Source organism: Seriola dumerili, unplaced genomic scaffold (genome assembly GCF_002260705.1).
Source record: "Seriola dumerili isolate Sdu_G_001 unplaced genomic scaffold, Sdu_1.0 BDQW01000025.1, whole genome shotgun sequence".
Lineage (NCBI taxonomy): Eukaryota > Metazoa > Chordata > Actinopteri > Carangiformes > Carangidae > Seriola > Seriola dumerili.
The window spans coordinates 5,246,732-5,267,867 of NW_019174280.1; the positions used below are offsets into that span (position 1 = coordinate 5,246,732).

Sequence of the window (21,136 nt, forward strand, 5' to 3'; positions counted from 1 at the left end):
TCTTGGTGAAATGGAGAGAAATATGGACGTGGGTGCCACTGGAATGACAGAACATATCACTGTAGTTATTTATCTTATTATTCTGTTGTTTCACCCTCTGAATTATTATATTTTTAAAAGATAAAGAACTTAGGATGGATTCAATCTTTCTAGTTGTAGTTCTTCAAACCGTTTGGAGTGTCTGAAAATATTATTGTTTGAGTAGTCTTATTTTTTTTGAAGGCAGCACTAAATTTCAGCAGAGTTTGCTTAGTAGCAAAATCAAGCCACTCCATCTTGAGTTATAATGGGTTTTCAGTACGGCAGAGCGAGCGGGCAAATCTCAGAAGTTTAATTTCTACTGTTGACAGGATCAAATTGGTGATGAATGTGGAGTGAGAATTCAGAAAGACAAGCTCTGTGAACAGTAGTTCAGCCAGACACTAGAGACGTCTCCGGTGGCGACTTAAACTATTTTACCAACTAACTGCATGTATTGAAATGAACAAGACCTTCTGGTATTGGTCCAAATCTCTTCGAATCCCTTTTTTCTTTGAGGCTTGCTTCTACGAGTCTTTGGAGCAGGATTCACTAGACTCTCTTTACTGCACAAACTTGTCATAAATGATTTGTTTGTCATCTTTTCATGAGTAAGTATGTGTGCGTGATCACTAGCACAATCAACATCCTCAAATTGCCATATAAGGCTACATGTTCAGGTCCATTGATGTGCATTCACAAAAATGTCAACGATTAAAAAGAAGAAGGGAAGCACCGTTAGTCAGTGCTAGACGTGACACATAAAACACTTATTAGTTCAGTTGTCTATTCTGTCATCGTAAAGCTGTGAAGGATATATAGAGAGAACAATTTGACATGAAGCTAGATGACAAACAACATCTTAAAGTAAAGTAGTCCACAACTAAAGTGGGAGGTAGTCGAGGAGATGTTAAAATTGAGGTTGTACATCTGGACAGTGAACTGCGTGAAGGCCCTCAGGCAGCTGTTGAAGCAAACTGGACACTGTCATGGCAAAATACGTCCTGTTTTTAAACCTCTCCGTGAATTCAGGCCATGATGTGCACCTTGCTGATACAGTGAAAAAAATATTAATTTAACATTTGATTTGTTTCTAGTTACGCATTTGAACTTAAAATTTATGATGCATTATAATTTTGAGTCAAACAAGTGTTTCCTCCCTGTGGATAAGCAGACTCTGTACATTTCATGTGACAGGTCTGGACCACTTGTGACTTTGGTCCTTGTCTAAGAGAAAATGATAACTACTAAGAAAGTTGGTGAATGCAGCAAGTTTTCTTAAATCATTCTTACGTGCCACTTACGAATAAATTTGTTTGTATGAGTAGTTTCTGCATGAGGCTCGTTATTTTCTTTTCTTTACTGTCTTCAAGTAGCTGACAGAGCCTGCTCGCTGAAAGCAACAGCTACAGCTAGCTTAATAGCCACATCCATAATTTATATGTCAGTTCCACACCTGGGAAAACATCTGTGGGGTTCCAGGTGCAAGCATTATAACTGCTACGTCACTCCTGAAACATGATCCGCAGACTATTGCATCCCACGTTTCCCTATAGGTCAAAATTGTCTTAAAGTAACAGTAAAAGGCAAGAGGCACCTGGTTTGTTATACAAGATGTTTCCATTGTTGATAAAATGTCAGCAGAGATAGACTACAGACCAACTTGTGATGTGATGACACCAGTTGCAACACCTGTTCCGACCCATGAGTAATCAGTCATTACTACATTATTACATGACTACTTAGCACTCATGAGTCAGACCACACCCATCTTCAAACTCTCGAGCCTTAATTTTCATCTCGGCTACACACCTGTACAGTTTTTCGACTGATTCTTGTGATGACACTAGTGCTTTGACAAAATCTGTCCACAGACAAAGCCCTTAAAACACATAATAGGTGTACACATGTGACCACATTTTGTCATGATGACACACTCTCTCTCTCTCTCTCTCTCTCACACACACACACACACACACACACACACACACACACACACACACACACACACACACACACACACACACACACACACTCACAAGATGAAAACAATACCAGCCCTGCTGTCACAGCTGGTAATCAAGTGCACTTTAAATGATTTAGTATATTTTGAACCATACAGTAAGTACAATGTGTTTTTGGTGAGTTGTGGTGTCTATGTGGTTTCCTAGGTGACACCAGACTGCTGTTACACTTACATTTAGTCATATATGGAGGGATTACATCACTGGCAATCTATTACAGAATGCAACATGTGTCATTTTGGTGGGATCTTATTCAGAGAGTCACAGTACATACTGGAAAAGCCAACATTTAGTTCACCCCATGTTTGTGTTTATTTCAATGGCTCAGAGCCTTTAACACAACAATGGCATTGTTTTTGACCTTGACTGTCCTCACAGATCCAGTTACTCCATACAAACCAGCTCCCGGACTGGAAAGCAATTACAAAACAATGTTAAATTGCTGTCTAAGCTTGCACATTACATCACAGTATTGACAGTTTAAAAACTCCAAAATTGTGCCCACAATGTGAGGTATTCAAGCACATAATAAGGCAGTTTGAGACATGTAATGATGTCACCATGGTTACATATTCACACACCTCTCATAGCAAAGGATTCAGGAAAACGTTTTGAGATTAATCATGCTCCCTGTCTCTCTGTGTGTGTGTGTGTGTGTGTGTGTGTGTGTGTGTGTGTGTGTCTCTCTGTCTCTCTGTCTCTCTCCATACACCTCCTTCGCAGCACTGTGGTTGAGGATCTGGGAGTTCAATCATAAACTCTGTCATAACATTCAACAATGGGCTGATTAACTTTACACATGTATATATTAAACCAGTCATCATGTTCAAGGCTGAGCACCTTTACTTGTAGTCACACAACCAACTTAACCTGTTAGACTCATTATACAGTGGTATAGTTTTTTTAATTTATATGTGTGTGTATGTGCTTATTTCCTCAGCTGACAAGCATGTTTGAGAAGGTGAGCAGCTCCAACCGGCAGCTGGAAGATGAGATGAGGGAGCTGGCTGACAAAAAGGAGAGTGTAGCTCACTGGGAGGCGCAAATCACAGAAATCATCCAATGGTGAGACACTGATACACACACACACACACACACGCACTCTGTAACTTTATCAAATGTTGTAAGTATATTGTAATGTCTTAATGATGCTATGGCAAAAAGTGAAAGCTGCACACAGACACATGCACACTCCCATGTTGTCTGGTAGTGTATCGGGTTCATCGACACAGTATAACTGCAGCATTTCTCACATACCTCTGAAGATCTCGGAGCAGCTTGACCCTTCCTTCCTCTCAGATCACTTCCCATTGCAACTGACACCTCGCCAGCTGCTTGGCCTCCCTCTGTTGGACTAGCCTGCAGTCTTCACATAGCAAACATACCACACACAGACACTCAGCTAACATGTACATACAACATAGTCTGGAATGTACTTCAGTGAGCCATGTTGCCCCCTGGTGGGCATGTTGTGCTACTACTACGGATAAACCAGGAAATGGGATGTATTAGTGGGTAAAATATTGTTTGTAATCTTTTTATCATGTCTGTTTTTCATCTGAACTTTAAATATCAAAACTGTTCTTAAGTGTAGAGTGTGTGTTCTGGTGAAAGTCAGCGTATGTTTGAGTTAGCGTTAGCTTGAGTTTATACTTTTAGCACTGACAGTGTTTATTCAGCTCAAGTGTTGGGGATTAGTGAGCTGCTCAGAGCTACCTGACGACTGAGCATGTGTCCGTGTCTGTTGTGTGTTTGTGTGTGTGCGCGCTGGGGGCACTTAATGACGTGAAAGTGATGATAAGTGTGTTTTGGGGTCACAACACCCAAAGAGCATACAATAATACCAGGTTTTCTTAAAGGCAGTGTTTACATAATGTGTGTTTGTTTTTCATTTGTCCTCATGAAAGATGTTTGTAAAAAGGCTCTCAAGTAAAAAAAAAAAAACTTGTGCTGTAACTGTTTATGTGCTTATAAGTGTGTGTTTTGCTGAAAGTAATTTAATATACTGTCAAAACAGTTATTTGGTTCTTTAATATTTTTAGCTATGGGTAAAATTTGGTATTTGCAGTATCCTCACATGCATAGTAACGCAACCATGTTATTTGTGTTTGCTGCAGGGTGAGTGATGAGAAGGATGCTCGGGGCTATCTGCAGGCTCTGGCCACTAAGATGACAGAAGAGCTGGAGGGACTGAGAAACACCAGCCTAGGAGCCAGAGCCACGGTGAGATTCAAACACTGTTTTCAACTGTTTGAGATGCTGCTGAGTCAAATAAAAATCCGTGTTAATGTTGTTGTGCAGGTGTTCTGTGATTTGCAATTGAAAATAAATAAAAAAGAATTTGATTTTTAGAGGATAATTGAATTCATGTTCATTAAGATGAAGCTTTATTTGTAAGTCTTGTACATTTTGGATTTATATTATGTAGACAAACAAGTCTAAACTATAGTGATAGTAGTGATGGATCAGCTTTACACTCTTTTACTATTTTTCATTTCCTAACTTTTCATCTTCTCTCTTTCAGGACATGCCGTGGAAGATGCGCCGTTTTGCCAAGCTGGACATGTCGGCCCGTTTGGAGCTGCAATCGGCCTTGGATGCTGAGATCAGGGCCAAGCAGGGCATCCAGGATGAACTGAACAAAGTCAAGGCCAACAACATCTCCACAGAATGGTATGGATACTTTCATACAGTGGCTTAATTTTTCTCCTTTTTTTTCCCCCGTTACATCTTATGAATATGTTTTAAGGTTTTTTTTGTAACTTTACACTTAATAATAATATTTGATGCATTATTGTCTCTGATCCACCAGCAAACTGCAGGAGGTGGAGAGTAAAAACCAGGAGCTTCTGGCTGAGATCGACCGGCTGAAAAAGGAGACAGAGGAGCTTCGGCTACGAAGGGGTAAATATGTCAAATGATCTTTCTTGTCAGTCACCAAAATGCACAAAGAATGGCATTGCAATATTTTTTTTGAAACAAAAACAAGTGTTAACATACATATTTTCATTCTCTGTTGTAGGCCATAAAGTACTAATGGCAAATTGATGCATTCAAAGACGCTTTTGCCATTACTGTCAATTGATTTCACTCACACTTCACTTAGATAGAGTACAAGTTTGCAGTCTTTCAAGAATACGTATATGGGATGATGCAGCTGTTATATTGGGTGCTGATGGGTTGACTTTACACTGTGAGAGACTATCGCTGTAAAAGAGGGTTGTACCACAATCAGGGACCTAAATGAGAAGATTTTGCATCAGCAGCCATATTTGAGAAATGAAACCATGTGCTACGAACATGAAAATGTATTGTTAGGTCATATGGAACACCCCCCACTTCTTAGCAACAGTCCTGTGACTCATTTTGTTTAAGTCACCCTTTGATGTTTTAATTTGATGTATTTAACTGTGGTTGTGTTACTTGTTCTGTGTCCTTAGGTGTCAAGCACCAAGATTCCCAGAATTCCTTCTTGGCTTTTCTCAACGCCCCCACCTCAGCACTTGACCAGTTTGATGTAAGTATTCAAGAAAGAGTCCGTACAGAGGCTGAGTTAGTTATATAGTTGATATATCTCTATGGAATTAATCAGTGATCATGATCAGCTTGGAAATCATAAATCTCATTAAGCTGCAGTCCACATATTATGTTATCTGTGTTTTTCTTCATGCTTTTATCGTTTCTGTTCACATGAATTTTCGCAGATCTTTATGTTTGTATCTTTTTGGTTGTTTCCTTGCTTCACTCTCTGCTACATCAGGACTCTTATTCCTCATCCTCATCCTCTTTAATTGAGTTTTGGGAAGACGTAAGTTTTATCTTGGTTAGGTGGAGGTCAATGTGTGTGTATATACCTGTAACAGTAGCTGTATGCTGTAGAGCTGTGGGCAGATATACTAGATGAGAAAGACTGTACATACTGTAGATGTATGAGTACCTGCGTCTGTGAGTGTGTGCCTGTGTATCAGTGTAACTATAAGGACGAGTGGGTCCACTGCAAGAAATGTCATTTTAACAAGTTGAAAATCTTATTTTTCTTAAAACAAAATCAATGATATGGTGATATTGTCTTTAAGAAAAATAAGGTGTTTTAATAATTTGAGATAATAAATACCAACACTTGTTAAGGTGGACATTTTTTCCATTGTGCTGTCCCAGTGTTCAGGTGCGCGCTCGCTCTTGTTAACTAGTTGAATGGCTCTACTTTAGCTTCCTAACGCCAGGACAGAACAGAACTGCAAACTACATCTACTGTTTATCATGTTTTCAGCCAGAAAGAAACTTGAATTGTCACTGTGCTCCGTACAGACTTACCCATACTGCTCCCTCCCCATGCTGTCATCCCCATCCCAATGTATTTTTTCCATCAGCATCCATCCACCCTCTTCAGCCTCTGTCCTCAATTAAACCCTGGCTGACATACAGTAGTCTAATGCAGTGATTCCCAACTGGGGTGCTTAACAACTATTTGTGTTAAGCACAAGAATAAACAACCAAATACGATCGCAGAGTGTTGTGATCTTCAGTAAATTTGCTGTAACCAAGAACCTGCCCATCAATCTGAGTGAGGTGAAGCACATTAACACCGCATGTGTGAAAACTAGTTAGCAAGCAGAGAAGTTGAAATCGTCTGGTAATAGTAATTAATACAAAGTTTTGAGATAGTTAGCTAAAAGGAAAATGGAAGAAATGGTTCTTTGAATGGGGAGTTTAGGATCTGTGTATAAGAACATATTTGATTGGCCCTCATGCAGAAGTACATGAACTCGTCTGGTGGGCTGTGGAGGTAAAGCTTCATCAGACAGAAAAGGTTGGGAACCACTGGTGTCATGTAATACAGGCCTATATGACAGTTTTAATGTTTCTCTCTCAGTCTTTTTAAATGTGTTTTCAGCTCTATTAGACAACCTTTCTGACATTCACTCATCTTCTGTGTCTCTGCCACTCTCTGCCTCTTCTCCTGCCACTGAAGCGCTCGCCGTCGGTTGGCCCAGCTAGCAAAGGCAGACGTGTAAGCACCATCACTGCGCTCTGTGATCGCTCTCATTGAGCCTTTTTCTAAATGTGCCGTCTTGTCCTTTTCACAGTGTTTTTAATTTGTGTGTGCATTCCCTGTGTATGTTTACTGTGGCTGTGTGGTTGCATGGCAGGGGTTTAGAAACAGCTTTTTTTTAATGTATATTTGTGTTGTTAAAGTCATTGTTGTGTTGGATTTGTCATATTTTAAACACATGGGGTGTTGTTAGGTGTCTGCACTGGTGTCTGTGTTTTTTTTTTCTTGTTATTTTTCAATGTAGCTTTATGAATGGCCATGCATGGTGTATCGTGTCTCACGGTGTCTTGAATTAGCATGGTCATTGGGCTGTGATGTGTGGCGATGTGTTATAATACACGAGGTGCAATAGAGTTGTGGTCAGTCTGTAGCTTTGACCACAATATTTCAAATTTTTATTTTCATTATGGAGCTTGTTTTTCTCTCTCAGCATGGATGCTGCATATTGTTCTCTGGTTTGTTGTGTTTAAATAACTCTTCTTCTTCTTTCTCTCTTTCTCTGTCCATTTTCCCCATCACCACCTTGTTCCTCTCATCTGCCTTTCCTCCTGCCATCCTCCTCCTCTTCTTCTATCTCCCTCTTTTTGTCCTTTTTTCTCACATATCCTTGTGTCCTCTCACTATCCACCCTGACTCTCCATCCTCAGGTGGACTCTATGGATAACTTCACCCCCTCCAACACTCCATCCCGGGAAGATGACCCTAAGGCCCACCTCAAGTCCCGCTCACGTTCACCCTCCATGGCTAGTGATATGGAGCCTATAGAGGTCAGAAAACCACTAAGTCTGGACAAGAAACTCAGGTGTATTTGTAAAGAGGCTGCTGCTCTACTGGCCTGATCGTCTGAACACAACAGGACTTTTGAAAGACTTTACCTCGTTTAGTGGATAACCACTGCAGCCAGAATGAGATGCTGGTAGAATCTGGGTAGTGTTTGGGTGTAGTTTCCCGTGCTGTCCCCAGTCAGAGAGCGTGATCGAGTTTATTTTAATTCAAAACATCAACATAGGAGAATGCTGAAGATTTCCAGACTAACTTAGCATCAGCAGCCTCTCTCTTAACATGACATCTGTATGTCTGGCATGCTGAGGAGGAAAAACAATGTGTCTAAATATTCCCCATAGCAATTCAATTGACAATTTTCAATGACGGGTCAGCTGCAACTTTTACTCAAAGCAACTCACAATACTGACACTGTTAAATAGGTCAGGCCTGGTGAATTGCAAGTAACTCAGTTAAGAAAAAATGCAAGGAGCAGCAGTACAAGAAGAAGAAGAAGCAGACCACTGAGGCCAATAGTGGACTCCAGTCTAAACTGACCTTGGCCTTTTATCAGACTGCTGTCGATTATGGCGCTGTAAATAAATACCAGTGTCCTGTTTGCAACTTTTAATGATGTGGGGATGTGCTGCTGAAGAAAATCAAGTTTGTGATTGTGTAGAAAAGATTTCTATTAAAAAAAGAGACTGAATAAAATCTGTGAACAAATGATATCAGTGAGGTTATACAAAGACACTGAAAAAGAAGTGCTTTTGTGCAAATCCTCATCTGAGGCTGTACCGGTGATGCTGTATTAGTGAATGACTCTGTGGGAAAATGTAGAGAACCTTAAACAGCCAACCCCTGTTCACCCAGATAGAAATACTGTGCTCATGAAATCTTATCTCTTATCTCACAGAATTTTTTGTCTTAGCTTGTTTTTCTTGGGAAGCGTTGGCCTGAGTGTCTGTTAACCAAGTGGTCTGTCTCTGATTTATTAGTGAAAAACTCAGCCAAGCTACAATGATAAACCTCACTGCTTCATGTTTCTGTTTGTTCCGTCCTGCAGTTGATAGACCATCCTCCTCGCACAGTCCAGACCCCCACCATGCGTTCAGGAGGGTACGGCAGCATTGGACGCTCCTCACCTAAGGTTGGACATATTTCTGTAGAGTCACGCTTCATTGTTGTTCGACTCTGCCACAGTTAGACCTCATGTTAAGTCAGAACCACTGATTATGTCTCTTTTTCTCATTCTTGCACTCCACAGCCCAAAGCACATCAGTTTGTGGTTAAGACATTCAACACGCCCACTAAGTGTAACCAGTGCACTTCCCTCATGGTGGGGCTCATACGTCAAGGTTGTACCTGTGAAGGTAAGGACACAAACAGAGGATGAAGGAGGACAGTGACAGAAAATACAGTAGATGAGATTGAAACTTATAAACTGTGTTCCTCCAACTCATGTGTAAATGTATAACAAAACCTGTCCTGCATAATGTTTGACTCAAATGTTTCCAGGTCATAGATTCTCAGTTTAACAAATATCCATGGAACTTAAAGATTAATACGACAAAGCCAGTTTGTCTTATCATTGATTTTAAAATCTGACACTTGACCGGTCAAACCTCTCATTTTTTCTCCCTCTGTCTCTTCGTCCAGTGTGTAACTTCTCCTGCCACGTAACATGTGCGGACAAAGCTCCGGCTGTGTGTCCCGTGCCCCAGGACCAGACCAAGGGCCCGCTGGGTATCGACCCTCAGAGGGGCATCGGTACTGCGTATGAAGGGCACGTCAGGGTGAGTGAGACTCACAAAGACCTTGGTTGTCTTTGGCCCTGGACAGTGACTTGGTTATCACCATCAACAGCACAAACAGTGATTAGTTACATGTAGAATGCTGATATATAAAAACCCTTTGCTTCATCTGAAACCAAATAAAACCTTGACTGTCACTCTCCGTGCTGTCATCCTTCATTCACACAAAGGTAAACATGAAATATAATATTTTGAATGGATACTTAAATTTGAGGTTTCCTACAGAACTACAGCTTCTAACACTTGAGTTCAGATGGAAATTAAATCCTGTTTCATTTAGGTTTATACAGCTCTGAATTGGCACCTTTAAAGTATTTTAACTACAAGTATTTGGTGATGATCCATGTGTAAACTCTCTGTGTCTCTGTGTCTGTTCAAGGTGCCCAAACCGACAGGGGTGAAGAAGGGCTGGCAGAGGGCGATGGCTGTGGTGTGTGACTTCAAACTGTTCCTCTACGAACTGGGAGAAGGAAAAGCAACACAGCCAAGTGTAGTCGTCAGCCAAGTCATAGATATGAGGTAAAAGAAGCACTACCAGCTCCTCATGAGTCCCATGAATACTGCAGCTGAAGCAATTAGTCAACTGACATAAATTTAATTAATCAGTAAAAAATCTTTAAGCAAAAATGTTCTGGTTCCAGCTTTTCACATGGGAATATTTGCTGGTTTTCTTTGATCTATTAACTGAAAATCTTTGGGTTTTGGACTGTTAATCGGACAAAACAAGACATTCAAAGACACTGGGAAACTGTGATGGAGCACTTTCTGGCATTTTGTACACCAAAGGATTAATCAATTCATTGAGAAAACAATCTAATTAATCAATATAAGATAATTGTTAGTGTCAGCCTAATAAGTACAGTTAGAGTATAGTTGTTTCGATTCCATCCAGATGCAGCTGAGCTTTCACTCCAGGCTGGTTTGTTGTTTGAAAACAAGAAGTAGAGGACACTAACATACTATAAATACTATTATAAGTAATGTTGTCCTGTGTGTCTAACCTTACATCTCACACTGTGATCCAGGGATGAAGAGTTTTCAGTCAGTTCTGTCCTGGCCTCTGATGTCATCCACGCCAGCCGCAAGGACATCCCCTGTATATTCAGAGTAAGTTCAAGTTAATGTTTTTTTTAATGGTTGCGTACTGTATATGTTTCAACAAAGCTGTGGTGAGACATTTCACTCAAACTGATGATTCCCTTTAAGTGTGACCAACTGCCAAGAGAGATGGCCAACAAACGTTTGTGTTTTCCTTTTATGTCCCTGGGGAAAAAAACAAACAATAATCATGATAGATTCTGATTTATATATATATGTGCCAGTCATCTGGGATTGCAGGCATTAATAACTAAAAGCAACAAAAACATTATCAAACATCTAATATTACCTTCCACCTGTCACTCGTCCCTCTCCAGGTGACAGCCTCCCAGCTCTCCCCCTCCAGCAGCCACAAGCCCTCCATCCTGATCTTGGCCGACAGCGACCAGGAGAGGAACAAATGGGTGGGCCTCCTCAACGAGCTCCACCGCATCCTCAAGAAGAACAAGCTCAAGGAGCGCTTTGTCTACATCCCCAAGGAGGCTTATGACAGCACCCTGCCGCTCATCAAGACAACACAGTCTGCTGCTATCATAGGTGGGCGTTCAGCACTCACACTCCAGTTCAGAGACACAAAAAACACACTAGCGGTATTAGAAGCAACTGAAATATGTCACTATCAATCAAGATCCCAGATGTACGTACTCTCTTTCTATCACGTCTTTGTCATCTGAATGCAGTTCTCAAATAAGACACTTCCTTGTTTGTGTATTTTCAGTAAAGCATAGCTGTTCCAGATAAAGTTATTTTCACAGACAACCAATCAGAAATGAGTATAGCCCTCTATGCTCGACAGTCCAGAGTCCAACATGTTATGAAAATAGAAACTAGCGGATTGGAACATTTTCTGCCCTTTTCTGTCCCATTACTGGCACTGAAATAGCAACCTCCCCTCTTCTCCTTTCCCCCAGATCACGAGCGTGTGGCCCTTGGCAATGAGGAAGGCCTGTTTGTCATCCATGTCACCAAAGATGGTAAGAGTTATAAGCTATGTTCTTGCTCATTTGTTTATTTCCCTCTAATGCTGTTTTTAATGTGTTTACATGGATAGAGTGATGACCTGATTTTATGCAACCAAAACCATTTGTTTCTGTTCCTCCGTGATCTTCACCACTTAACTTACTCCTTCACACTATCCTCAGAAATAATCCGGGTGGGAGACAACAAGAAGGTGCACCACGTTGACCTGATCCCCCAGGAGCAGCTGCTGGCCGTCATCTCCGGCAGGAACCGCCACGTCCGTCTCTTCCCGACGCAGGCGCTGGACGGCCGCGAGACCGACTCCTACAAGCTGGCTGAGACGAAAGGCTGCCAGACCATCGTCTCCGGCCCCGTCCGCAACGGCTCGCTCACCTGCCTGTGTGTGGCCATGAAGAGACAAATCATCTGCTATGAGGTCAGGAAACACACATTAACTTACCTTTGTTATTTTAAGCCTGTCCTGAATTCCTTTACCCTCTATACTTATTGCCTCTTTGTTATATGACATAACATTTGTTCTTATATTACATATTATAAGATCATTAAAAAAAACTATTTTCAATTTGTCCTCCAGGTGAATAAGAGTAAAGCACGCCACCGCCGGTTGCGAGAGGTGCAGGCCCCCGGCCCCGTTCAGTGGATGGGTCTGCTCAGTGAGCGTCTCTATGTGGGCTATCAGTCTGGCTTCACCCGCTACAGGTGCTCTACCTGTTTATCAGCTGATCTAAATACAGTGCAGACTTTCCTCTAATGTTTTTAATGTCAATTTTGCTATTAAATTAATGTTGTTATTTGTTTCTGCATAATTGAGTCATTCTATCTGTGTAAAAGTATTTAAATTTCTTTTAAATGAAAATTTTAATTTAATCGATCCTACTTTGTGTTACCACTGTCCACTCCACAGTGTCCATGGCGACATGTCTCCGGTCAGCCTGCTCCATCAAGAGGACCACACCCTGGCCTTCATCCCCCAGCATAACCTGGACGCCCTCTGCGCTGTGGAGATCTCCAGCAAAGAGCTGCTGCTGTGCTTCAGCTCCATCGGGGTGTACGTGGACTCTCAGGGCCGCAGGTCGCGTCAGCAGGAGCTGATGTGGCCAGCTACACCACAGGCAGCCTGTGAGTGAAAGAATTCATGTTCATTTATGTGATGATGGAGTGTTACACACAATATAAATCCTGACATCATGATGAAAATAATCAGAAAGTCTGAAAGATAAAGTGGAAACTGGTTAGGAATGATGTCTCCTCTTCTGCAGGCTACAACGCCCCCTACCTGTCAGTGTACAGTGAGAACGCTGTTGATGTGTTTGACGTCAACACCATGGAGTGGATTCAGACCATCCCTCTGAAGAAGGTCAGTGCTGTGAATGTGACATGATGAAGCTTCAGCTGTCTGCGGCATCTCTGGCTCCACCTGGTGGATCAAATGAATTAATTCTCTTTGCCCTGTCACCATAGTAACCTCTCTTATTCTTTTGATTGCTGCGCTGCAAGATTTAAAGATGAAGGAATCCAGATTTTGAAGTCAACTTCAGATTAATATTAGAAACATTAGAATAAAACAGATGATTACTGGTTAGAATTCAGTTATTGAAAAGTCACTGATGATTGATTTCTCTGATTCCCCTTCAGGTGCGACCTCTGAACGTTGACGGCTCTCTGAACCTGCTGGGACTGGAGACAGTCCGGCTTATCTACTTTAGAAACAAGATGGCCGGTAAGAATTCAAGTGTATCATGTAAAGAATCACGCATCTAAAAACTACAAAAGTTGTCAAGGATGACACAAAAAAGTCTGAGGTTTATGTACTGGCCTGTAAAGTAACAGGTTTATGTTTTATTTTAGATTTATATCTGTTATATCGGGTTCATATCGACTATATGATTTTAGCTCCAGCAGGATGTGTGGCTGCACGAGGCAGTTGTCTCTCTTGAACTCTTGTGTCACTCTGTAACCCTCCTTCTGTTCTACAGACAATATCTTGTATAGCACAATAGTGACTTAAGTAACTGTAGGAAGTTCGATGTGCCACTCTCAGCCACCAAAGTAAATGTGAAGCGCTTTGTAGTCATTCATGTAAACACGCCTGAGGCTTTGTTGCGATCTTCCAGAGGGTGATGAGCTGGTCGTCCCGGAGACGTCAGACAACAGCAGGAAGCAGATGGTGCGCAGCATGAACAACAAGAGACGCTTCTCCTTCAGGGTGCCTGAGGAAGAGCGACTTCAGCAGAGGAGGTAGTTCACTTGTCACACTAGACAGCACACATCAGTGTCTACAGAACTGTGTGACATTAATGTTCCTTCTTTTCTCAACTTGTTATCTGACTTTTATTCTTTCCGTCCAACTGTATTTTTATTGCGTTAAGTTCATAACATACTATGACTGGACTATGTTTCTTCATCATCACTGTATTTTAACAATTCAAAAAAAGGAAATAAAATATGCCGGCTCATTGTGTAAAATGAGGAAAGACTGACAGAAGATAGAAACTAATAATAATAATAATCAGCTCTGTAATTTCCCACTGAATAATCTGCAGCTGAATCAAGATCATTGTTGTTAGATGTAGTTGAAAAAGCAAATAGTGAATTATTTGAGTTCCCTTATGGTACAATTTCTGTTTAACGGACAAGAGTTCTGAACGAGTGGGCAACTACAACCACGTTGTAGTGGCTGACCTTCCTGCTGCTGCACTCAGTTTGTTCCAGAGCATAATGAGGGAGACAGATGTGTGTCTGAAGCAGCACTTAGTGTGTGTGTTTGTTTGTAATGCTAAATCTTTTTGTGGCTCTGCTCATGTTTTTTTTTTCTTTTTTTTGTGTGTGTGTGTGTGTGTGTGTCTGGTTCCAGAGAGATGCTGCGAGATCCAGAGATGAGGAACAAGCTGATCTCCAATCCCACCAACTTCAACCATGTGGCCCACATGGGACCAGGAGACGGGATCCAGATCCTTAAAGACCTGCCCATGGTACATCCACAGACACACACACATAGATATTAACTTTTACATACTGCATATGCATGTACAGACAGACTCACAGCGTCTTGGAAAAAAATGAATGAAGATCAGTCAGGAAGCACAAAATAAACACACACACACACACACACACATATGAACACACATGAGCAGTTGTTGAGTGTGCCTGTGTGTTGAGCTGCTGCTTGCTCAGGAACAGTCTCCCTCCCTGTCCACTGATGTGTAGCATGCAGACAGTAGGATCTTAACAGAAAATAGAAGTTTCTGTTATTCCCTGTTTTCCGTCCTGAGCTGAAGTTAAATCACATCATGAACCTCGTCCCGGTCGTATTGTCCTCTAAAGTTCACAGACCTTCCCCACCTGACCCAGTGTGCGTTTATGGACAGCATGCTTGCATGTCTTCCTGCTTAAACCTCACTGGTCAGTCACATGTTGGCCACATGTGTGTTCGGTTGTTTGAAGCATGTAGTGAGTATCACTGTGCGTCCTCCTCACTCCTGTCCCCTGCACTGCACTCTGTGCTTGTGTGTGTGTGTGTGTATGTGTGTGTGTGTGTGTGTGTGTGTTTGCTCTGTGCGTGTTTAAACCAGAACGTCCGTGTTCAGGAGAGCCGTGCGGGCTTCAGCGGCTCCGTCAGCATCCCCTCCATCACCAAGAACCGGGCCGAGCCAGGCCGCTCCATGAGCGCCAGCAGCGGACTGGGCATACGTGAGTGACTGTTCATACTTCCTCTCAGAACCAGAGACACTGTGGTGAGTCTGAGGATTCATGTGTAACCGACGTCCTCCATCCTTCTCTCTCTGTGCAGGCTCGTCCTCTCAGAACGGCAGCGCTCTGCGCAGGGAGCTGTCAGGAGGAAGCTACGGATCTAAACGTCAGACCATGACCTCCCCCTCTGAGAGCTCCCTGTCCTCTGGTGGAGGAATGGACTGTGGTGACGCTCCCCTCTCACAGTTTGACAGAGAGGTCAGTGAATACATGAAAACTGAACATACAGCTTCATGTGCGGTTGACTCTAAACATGAGAGTAGTGTAAAACACTGTATCTTTATAGACGACTGGGATGTTAGTTAGCTCAAACAGCTAATCTTGTCTTCATGGCAAACTTCAGTTTCTGCCAACTCAGTCTGACTGGACACATTGTTCTTTAACCACTTTTATAATCTGAATATCTTGTCAATGTCAACCCAACATTAGCTTTGTATGAACAAGTCCAAATGAAGATCATGATTGTTTCCTTGTCATGTGATCGTAGAAGTTAGACAAGACGTTTTTAAATACTTGAAAACAGATAACACTGTTCCCCATTGAAGAAACTCCTCCCTCTGTCCCATCTGTCACAAACATCCCGGCCTCTGCGTGCAGGCCCCTCACCTCATCCCACGTCTACGACCGATTGGTTAGCTCTCTGTGATGTCAGCGCTTCATAGTAAACACAGCCAGCTCGCCGAGTCCTCTCCTCTCCCAGTATAGAGACTGTTGTTCCCTCCCCATTATACCTGCGTTAGGTTTAGGTCGTGCTGAAGGAAACACTGTGACACTGACTAATGTTTGCCATGTCCCTGTAACACTTGATACAGGCTTCCTGTCTGTAGAGCTTAACTTCCCTGCAACACTGATTTTTAAAGTCTCCCCAGCAGCGTTGGTCATAAAGTTTCGACACACAGATAAAATGACTGGCATCGAAACATTAGCTTTTGCGTTTAAGTGCAACTTCTTACCCCCCCTCCCCCCCATCCACCCTGCCATCCTTCCTGTGGCTCCCCATCCCCATGGCCCACAAGCCTGGACGCCGTCAGCTCCATTGCGCCTCATTTTGCCCCATTCCTCGTCTCCCCCCTCCCACCCCACCTTCCACCCAAGCTGTGCCCCGCCCTCCCCGCCTGCCCTCTCCCACCCCAGCATGTTGTCTGTGGGCTGGGCGCTGAGTCTGAACTCTCCTCTGCAGTGGCAGGCAGTCTCACCATCGGAGAAGACCCCCGATCTGAAAAGGGCTTTAAGGACCCTGCTTAGTAAGATGAAGGTAATGTCAACAGCTGCAACGACCTTGCACCAAACACACAACTGAGAGCACCGTGTCACTGAGTGAGCACCCACATGCAGAACACAGTTCATCATTTCTTAAAAAAACAGCATGTGGTGCATTCAAAACACAAACACACATACACACAGGTTGTCACCAAAACTCCGCCGCCCCACGGCCCCCCCGCTGCACCATCTCAGCCCCGTCACATCAGCAGCATCTTTAATCAGCCGCACCCGCAGTCCGTCCCTCACCTGTGGCCTGTGTCAGTGTTACTTTTGGTTGCTGATTAAATGGTGCGATGCTGCTGCTGCTGCTGCTGCTCGGCCATTTTGCATACGTCTTCTCCACCGCTGCCAGTCACCACCCAATCACAGAGCATGTCTGCTTCCATACGTCTCCCTGGCGGCCTGCCCATGTGTCTTACCATGAGCTGTCCCGTTCAGAGCTCAACGAGGCCAGAGGGACGTATAATAGGTTCACTGTAGTCTGTGCTCGGGGTTCCACCACGATCTCTCTGTAATGATAATGATTGATTATAAATTGGATTGGAAAACATCCCAACAGCTGCATGTGAGTGACTCCTGATGCACAGCTTTGGCTCAAATGACACAGATGTACGGACAGTGTAGCTGGGCAGTTAGTAACTCTAAGTGTTAAAGAACAGTAGAGCATCAGCCGGTACCGAGTATTGATCCGATATTACTGCATTGAAAAACCCTAAAACTAACCCTGTGTGGATGTGATATTATTGCTGTTGTAGTTGTCAGACCCTTTGTAAAACATGAACAGAATGAATGCCACAGAATCCGTCTTTTATGATCTGATTTCTCTGTCAATCATAAAAAAAAATAAATCTAGGAATAGAAAACAAATCCTACGCGTTGGCTAACGTTTCACTATTTACAGGAAATCAGTTCTTTGCCGCTCTATAACAGAAGATGCCAGTGGCCGCACAGCGCCAGCTGTGTAGATACTGCTTTAGAGCAGCATAGAAGAATTAAATTCTGGGGAAATTGCTGTTTTATACCCGTTTGAAACTATAAAGTGTATTAATAATTTACTTGTGTACTTGGCTGGATTAGGAGTATCGGAGGAATTTCTAGTATCTGTATCGAGCAACTCTACACAGCTGCCCATCTGCACTGACTTGTGAAAGGCTTTGTGTGTGTGTGTGTGTGTGTGTGTGTGTGTGTGTGTGTGGGTGTGTGTGTGTGTGTGTGTGTGTGTGTGTGTGTGTGTGTGTGTGCGTGTGCGTGCGCGTGCGCGTGCGCGTGTGTGCGTGCATGCGTGGTGTGTGCTGTAGGTTTCGCACAACAGATTGAGAAAGTGTCCAGTGTAACTTTGTGATTGTTTGTCTGACTGTAGCTGGAGATGGGAGACATGACGCAGGACGCCTCTCTGAAGTGTTTTATTGGCCAAATGTGTTTGTGCGAGTTTAGATTGGATCCAAACAGGAGATGATTGTTCACATCAAAGCTATCAAGTCCAGAGTCAGTGAACTTTCCATCCAGCACGAGATAATTATTATAAATCTGACGACATCATCGCTGAAGAAAGAATCTCGTACAAACTGTAGCACACAGAAAACAAAGGCTTGTTTCTGTTACTGTGTTTGCTTACATGGCAGATAGATGTTAGTTATGATCAGCTCATGTCATGGCTTTACAAGTCACACTCTCTGTGTTATACAGTACGAAGGTTTAACCCACATGCCCCCCCTCCCCTCATCTGCTCTCGCTGCATGTTTGTTTTACTGTAGCTGATCATTTCTGGTCAATTGAGCTGTTCATCTGCTGATGATGTGGAATGTACTGGAAGACGAGGAGGTGGGGTGGTGGGGGTGCGAGCACTGTGATTCATTCTGACTTTACATCTGCCCTCCACTCCAGACAGCAGATTAATAAGCATTGAGAAGAGTATGCATGCAAGCAAAGCATCCAGCTGTCAGCCATCACCTCTTCACAAACAGGAGGAGTCGCTTTAAATAAAATGATGTATTTTATATCTTTATTATCGCAGAGACAGAAACACAGTCTCCAGGTTCATGAATCTCAATCACAGTCAGTTTGTAAAGTCATAACGTATAAAGTGAAAATCATCTAACTTGTGTATTTTTGCTTCTTTCCTTTGTTTCTTTCCCAAACTTCACCTCCTTCATCTCCACCTCCTTTCTTCCTCTCCTCTTCCTCTCCTTTCCACTTCCTCTTCCTCTCCTCTCCTCTCCTCCAGGACTCGGACTCCCCCCGTCACTCCACGGCCTCCAACAGCTCCACCTTCAGCAGCCCTCCCAGCCCGGCCTCCCCACACAAGACCAAGTCCCTGTCCCTGGAGAGCACAGACCGGATGGGCTGGGACACATGAGCCCCCCCCACCCCACCCCACCCTTCACCCCACCCCACCACCCACCCCACCCCTCCAGCCTCTCGCCCGCCCAACCCCACCGACCGACCGACCGACAGCACAGGACTCCAAACCTTCCTCCTCTTCTTCTTCTTCTTCTTCTTCTACTTCCTCCTCCACCGCAGGCCTCTCGCCTCCTTTCTGAATATTCCCCCTCTGTGCCCAGAGAACTGCACCTCCTGTCGCCCCCCCTCCCCCCCTCCTGATGAACATTTGTCCCACTTTACAACCTCAGTTTGTCTCTCACCGTACTTCCAACGTGGGGCAGCGACACTAAGAGCGAGTCTGTCGTCTCTTTGAGGGAAATCTAAATTAGTGGTAGTGCTGATGTGTGAGGGTGAACGTGCGCGTGTGTGTGAGAGAGGCTGTGCGCGCTCGCCAGCGTGTGTGCATGTGTTTGTTCAGAAAGGGCAAATGATATAGGAATGAAAAACTCCCGTCTTAGCTCTTTGTGCTGAGCGAGGGTGACACCGCTCTGCCCCCCACCCCCACCCCCCTCCCCCCCTCGATGAGATCGATCCAGACTCATGATGCAACAAAAACAAGAAGAGGATTATTATTGAGAGAAAATGATTTGTACTTGTACATAGGACCCTTTGGGTTTTAGGGGACAATATTTTAATTTATTTATCAATCTTAGACAAGGAAAGGGAGGTTTGCTTCTTTATGGCCTGAAGCAGACGGGTGGAGTTTAAACCCCTCCTCACTTCCCTCAGTCGCTTTCTCTTTGGGTGCTGCAAAAATCAGAAAAGTAAAAAAAAAAAAGAGAGAGAAAGTAAGGAAATCAGTGATTTTTCTTTTTTTATTTTGCTCATGATACTAAGTGCAGTGACTTTATAATATTTTTTATTTTGACCATCAGTAAAAAAAAAAAAAAAGAAAAGAAAAAAAAAAGAAGCTACAAGCAGCGTCAATAATAACGGCTCGTATGACATCATCACAGCTCCTCCTACTGTGCTACTCTCTTCCGCATTGGTCCACCGCAAGTGTGACATCATCCAGCAGCCCTGGATGGACGTGTCCGCCATCGTAGCGTAGATGTTCCACTTCGCTGTGCAACCAAACCGACCAACTCACAGACTCCCATCACAATAATGTACATAGGTTCAAAGTAGAGAGTAATATATGATAAGGAAAATACTGTAGAGATCTACACGGGAAAGAAAAAAAATCCTCTTTGATTTTTATTGTTTGTTTTTCTTTTGAGTGATTTGAGGTTGTATTCACACACAAAAAGCCATTTTAAACTTCTTTCCAGTTTTCTTTTTTTGTACCATTTGAATTTAGATTTGTTTGTTTTTTTTATTGTATGTATGACACGCGTTGTGTGTTGTTTTTTTTTTCCTTTTTCTTCTCCCCACTCGGTTTGCATTTGAGTGAAGAAACCTGATTGACACTACTGCCCGTACTGTAGAGTGAACACATGCATTTATCACAAACCTCCTATCACACATGTATCTACACACTGAGGTGGTGTTTTTACGCAGCAAATGCCTTGTCCTGCTCCTCCTCTGGCTGCCAGAGGTGAAGCGGCTCTGATCATTTAATCAACAGTTAATATATGTGTGTGCGTGTGTTTCTAAATTCGCTGTGGTACCTGGATGGAAGCGGTCAGTCCCTCCACCGAGAGATCAGCTCGATTTAACCAAAAATGGACAAAAAGAGGGAGACTGAGGCGTTATTTTGTCTTTCTCACAGCCTTTGCTTCTTCTGAAGAATGTTTTAATGATTAAGCGACATTTGTAAGAGCTCTTAATTACAAAAAAAAAAAAAAGGAAGCTAAAATAAGAATGTAAAGCTGCGAGAAAGTCAGCACTTGGGTTTGTGTTTGTCTTGATTAAATAAGCTCAGTGCTGCCCGGCGTTGTCTGTGAAATTAACAGGGCTGGATGTGGACGCCTCCCTCCAGGCGGTTTTTCTTTGGCAGAATGGAAAATGCCTCTGAAAGAGCTTTTTTTTTTTTGTTCCCGGTGTGGCGG

The 21,136-nt window shown here is 43.1% G+C and overlaps 1 protein-coding gene across 5 annotated transcripts in view; it reads left to right on the top strand.

Moving 5' to 3' along the window:
- cdc42bpa (CDC42 binding protein kinase alpha) overlaps positions 1–19,122 on the top strand; it is a 73,815-nt gene extending 54,693 nt beyond the window's left edge. For 2 of the 5 annotated variants that reach the window (XM_022770454.1, XM_022770458.1), the window contains 24 exons: positions 2,983–3,107; positions 4,160–4,265; positions 4,567–4,715; positions 4,855–4,946; positions 5,483–5,559; positions 7,015–7,053; positions 7,743–7,862; positions 8,924–9,007; positions 9,125–9,230; positions 9,517–9,653; positions 10,051–10,190; positions 10,697–10,778; positions 11,087–11,306; positions 11,681–11,743; positions 11,912–12,165; positions 12,325–12,449; positions 12,655–12,869; positions 13,010–13,107; positions 13,386–13,470; positions 13,865–13,988; positions 14,605–14,722; positions 15,323–15,440; positions 15,541–15,698; positions 18,988–19,122. In XM_022770454.1, the coding sequence (XP_022626175.1) occupies positions 2,983–3,107; positions 4,160–4,265; positions 4,567–4,715; positions 4,855–4,946; positions 5,483–5,559; positions 7,015–7,053; positions 7,743–7,862; positions 8,924–9,007; positions 9,125–9,230; positions 9,517–9,653; positions 10,051–10,190; positions 10,697–10,778; positions 11,087–11,306; positions 11,681–11,743; positions 11,912–12,165; positions 12,325–12,449; positions 12,655–12,869; positions 13,010–13,107; positions 13,386–13,470; positions 13,865–13,988; positions 14,605–14,722; positions 15,323–15,440; positions 15,541–15,698; positions 18,988–19,119 (2,967 nt within the window). In that variant the 3' untranslated portion in view covers positions 19,120–19,122. Of the gene's footprint in view, positions 1–2,982; positions 3,108–4,159; positions 4,266–4,566; positions 4,716–4,854; positions 4,947–5,482; positions 5,560–7,014; positions 7,054–7,742; positions 7,863–8,923; positions 9,008–9,124; positions 9,231–9,516; positions 9,654–10,050; positions 10,191–10,696; positions 10,779–11,086; positions 11,307–11,680; positions 11,744–11,911; positions 12,166–12,324; positions 12,450–12,654; positions 12,870–13,009; positions 13,108–13,385; positions 13,471–13,864; positions 13,989–14,604; positions 14,723–15,322; positions 15,441–15,540; positions 15,699–16,680; positions 16,756–18,987 lie in introns of all 5 variants that reach the window. The other 3 variants (XM_022770453.1, XM_022770455.1, XM_022770456.1) reach the window with 3 other exon arrangements.
- The last annotated feature ends 2,014 nt before the right edge of the window (positions 19,123–21,136 follow it).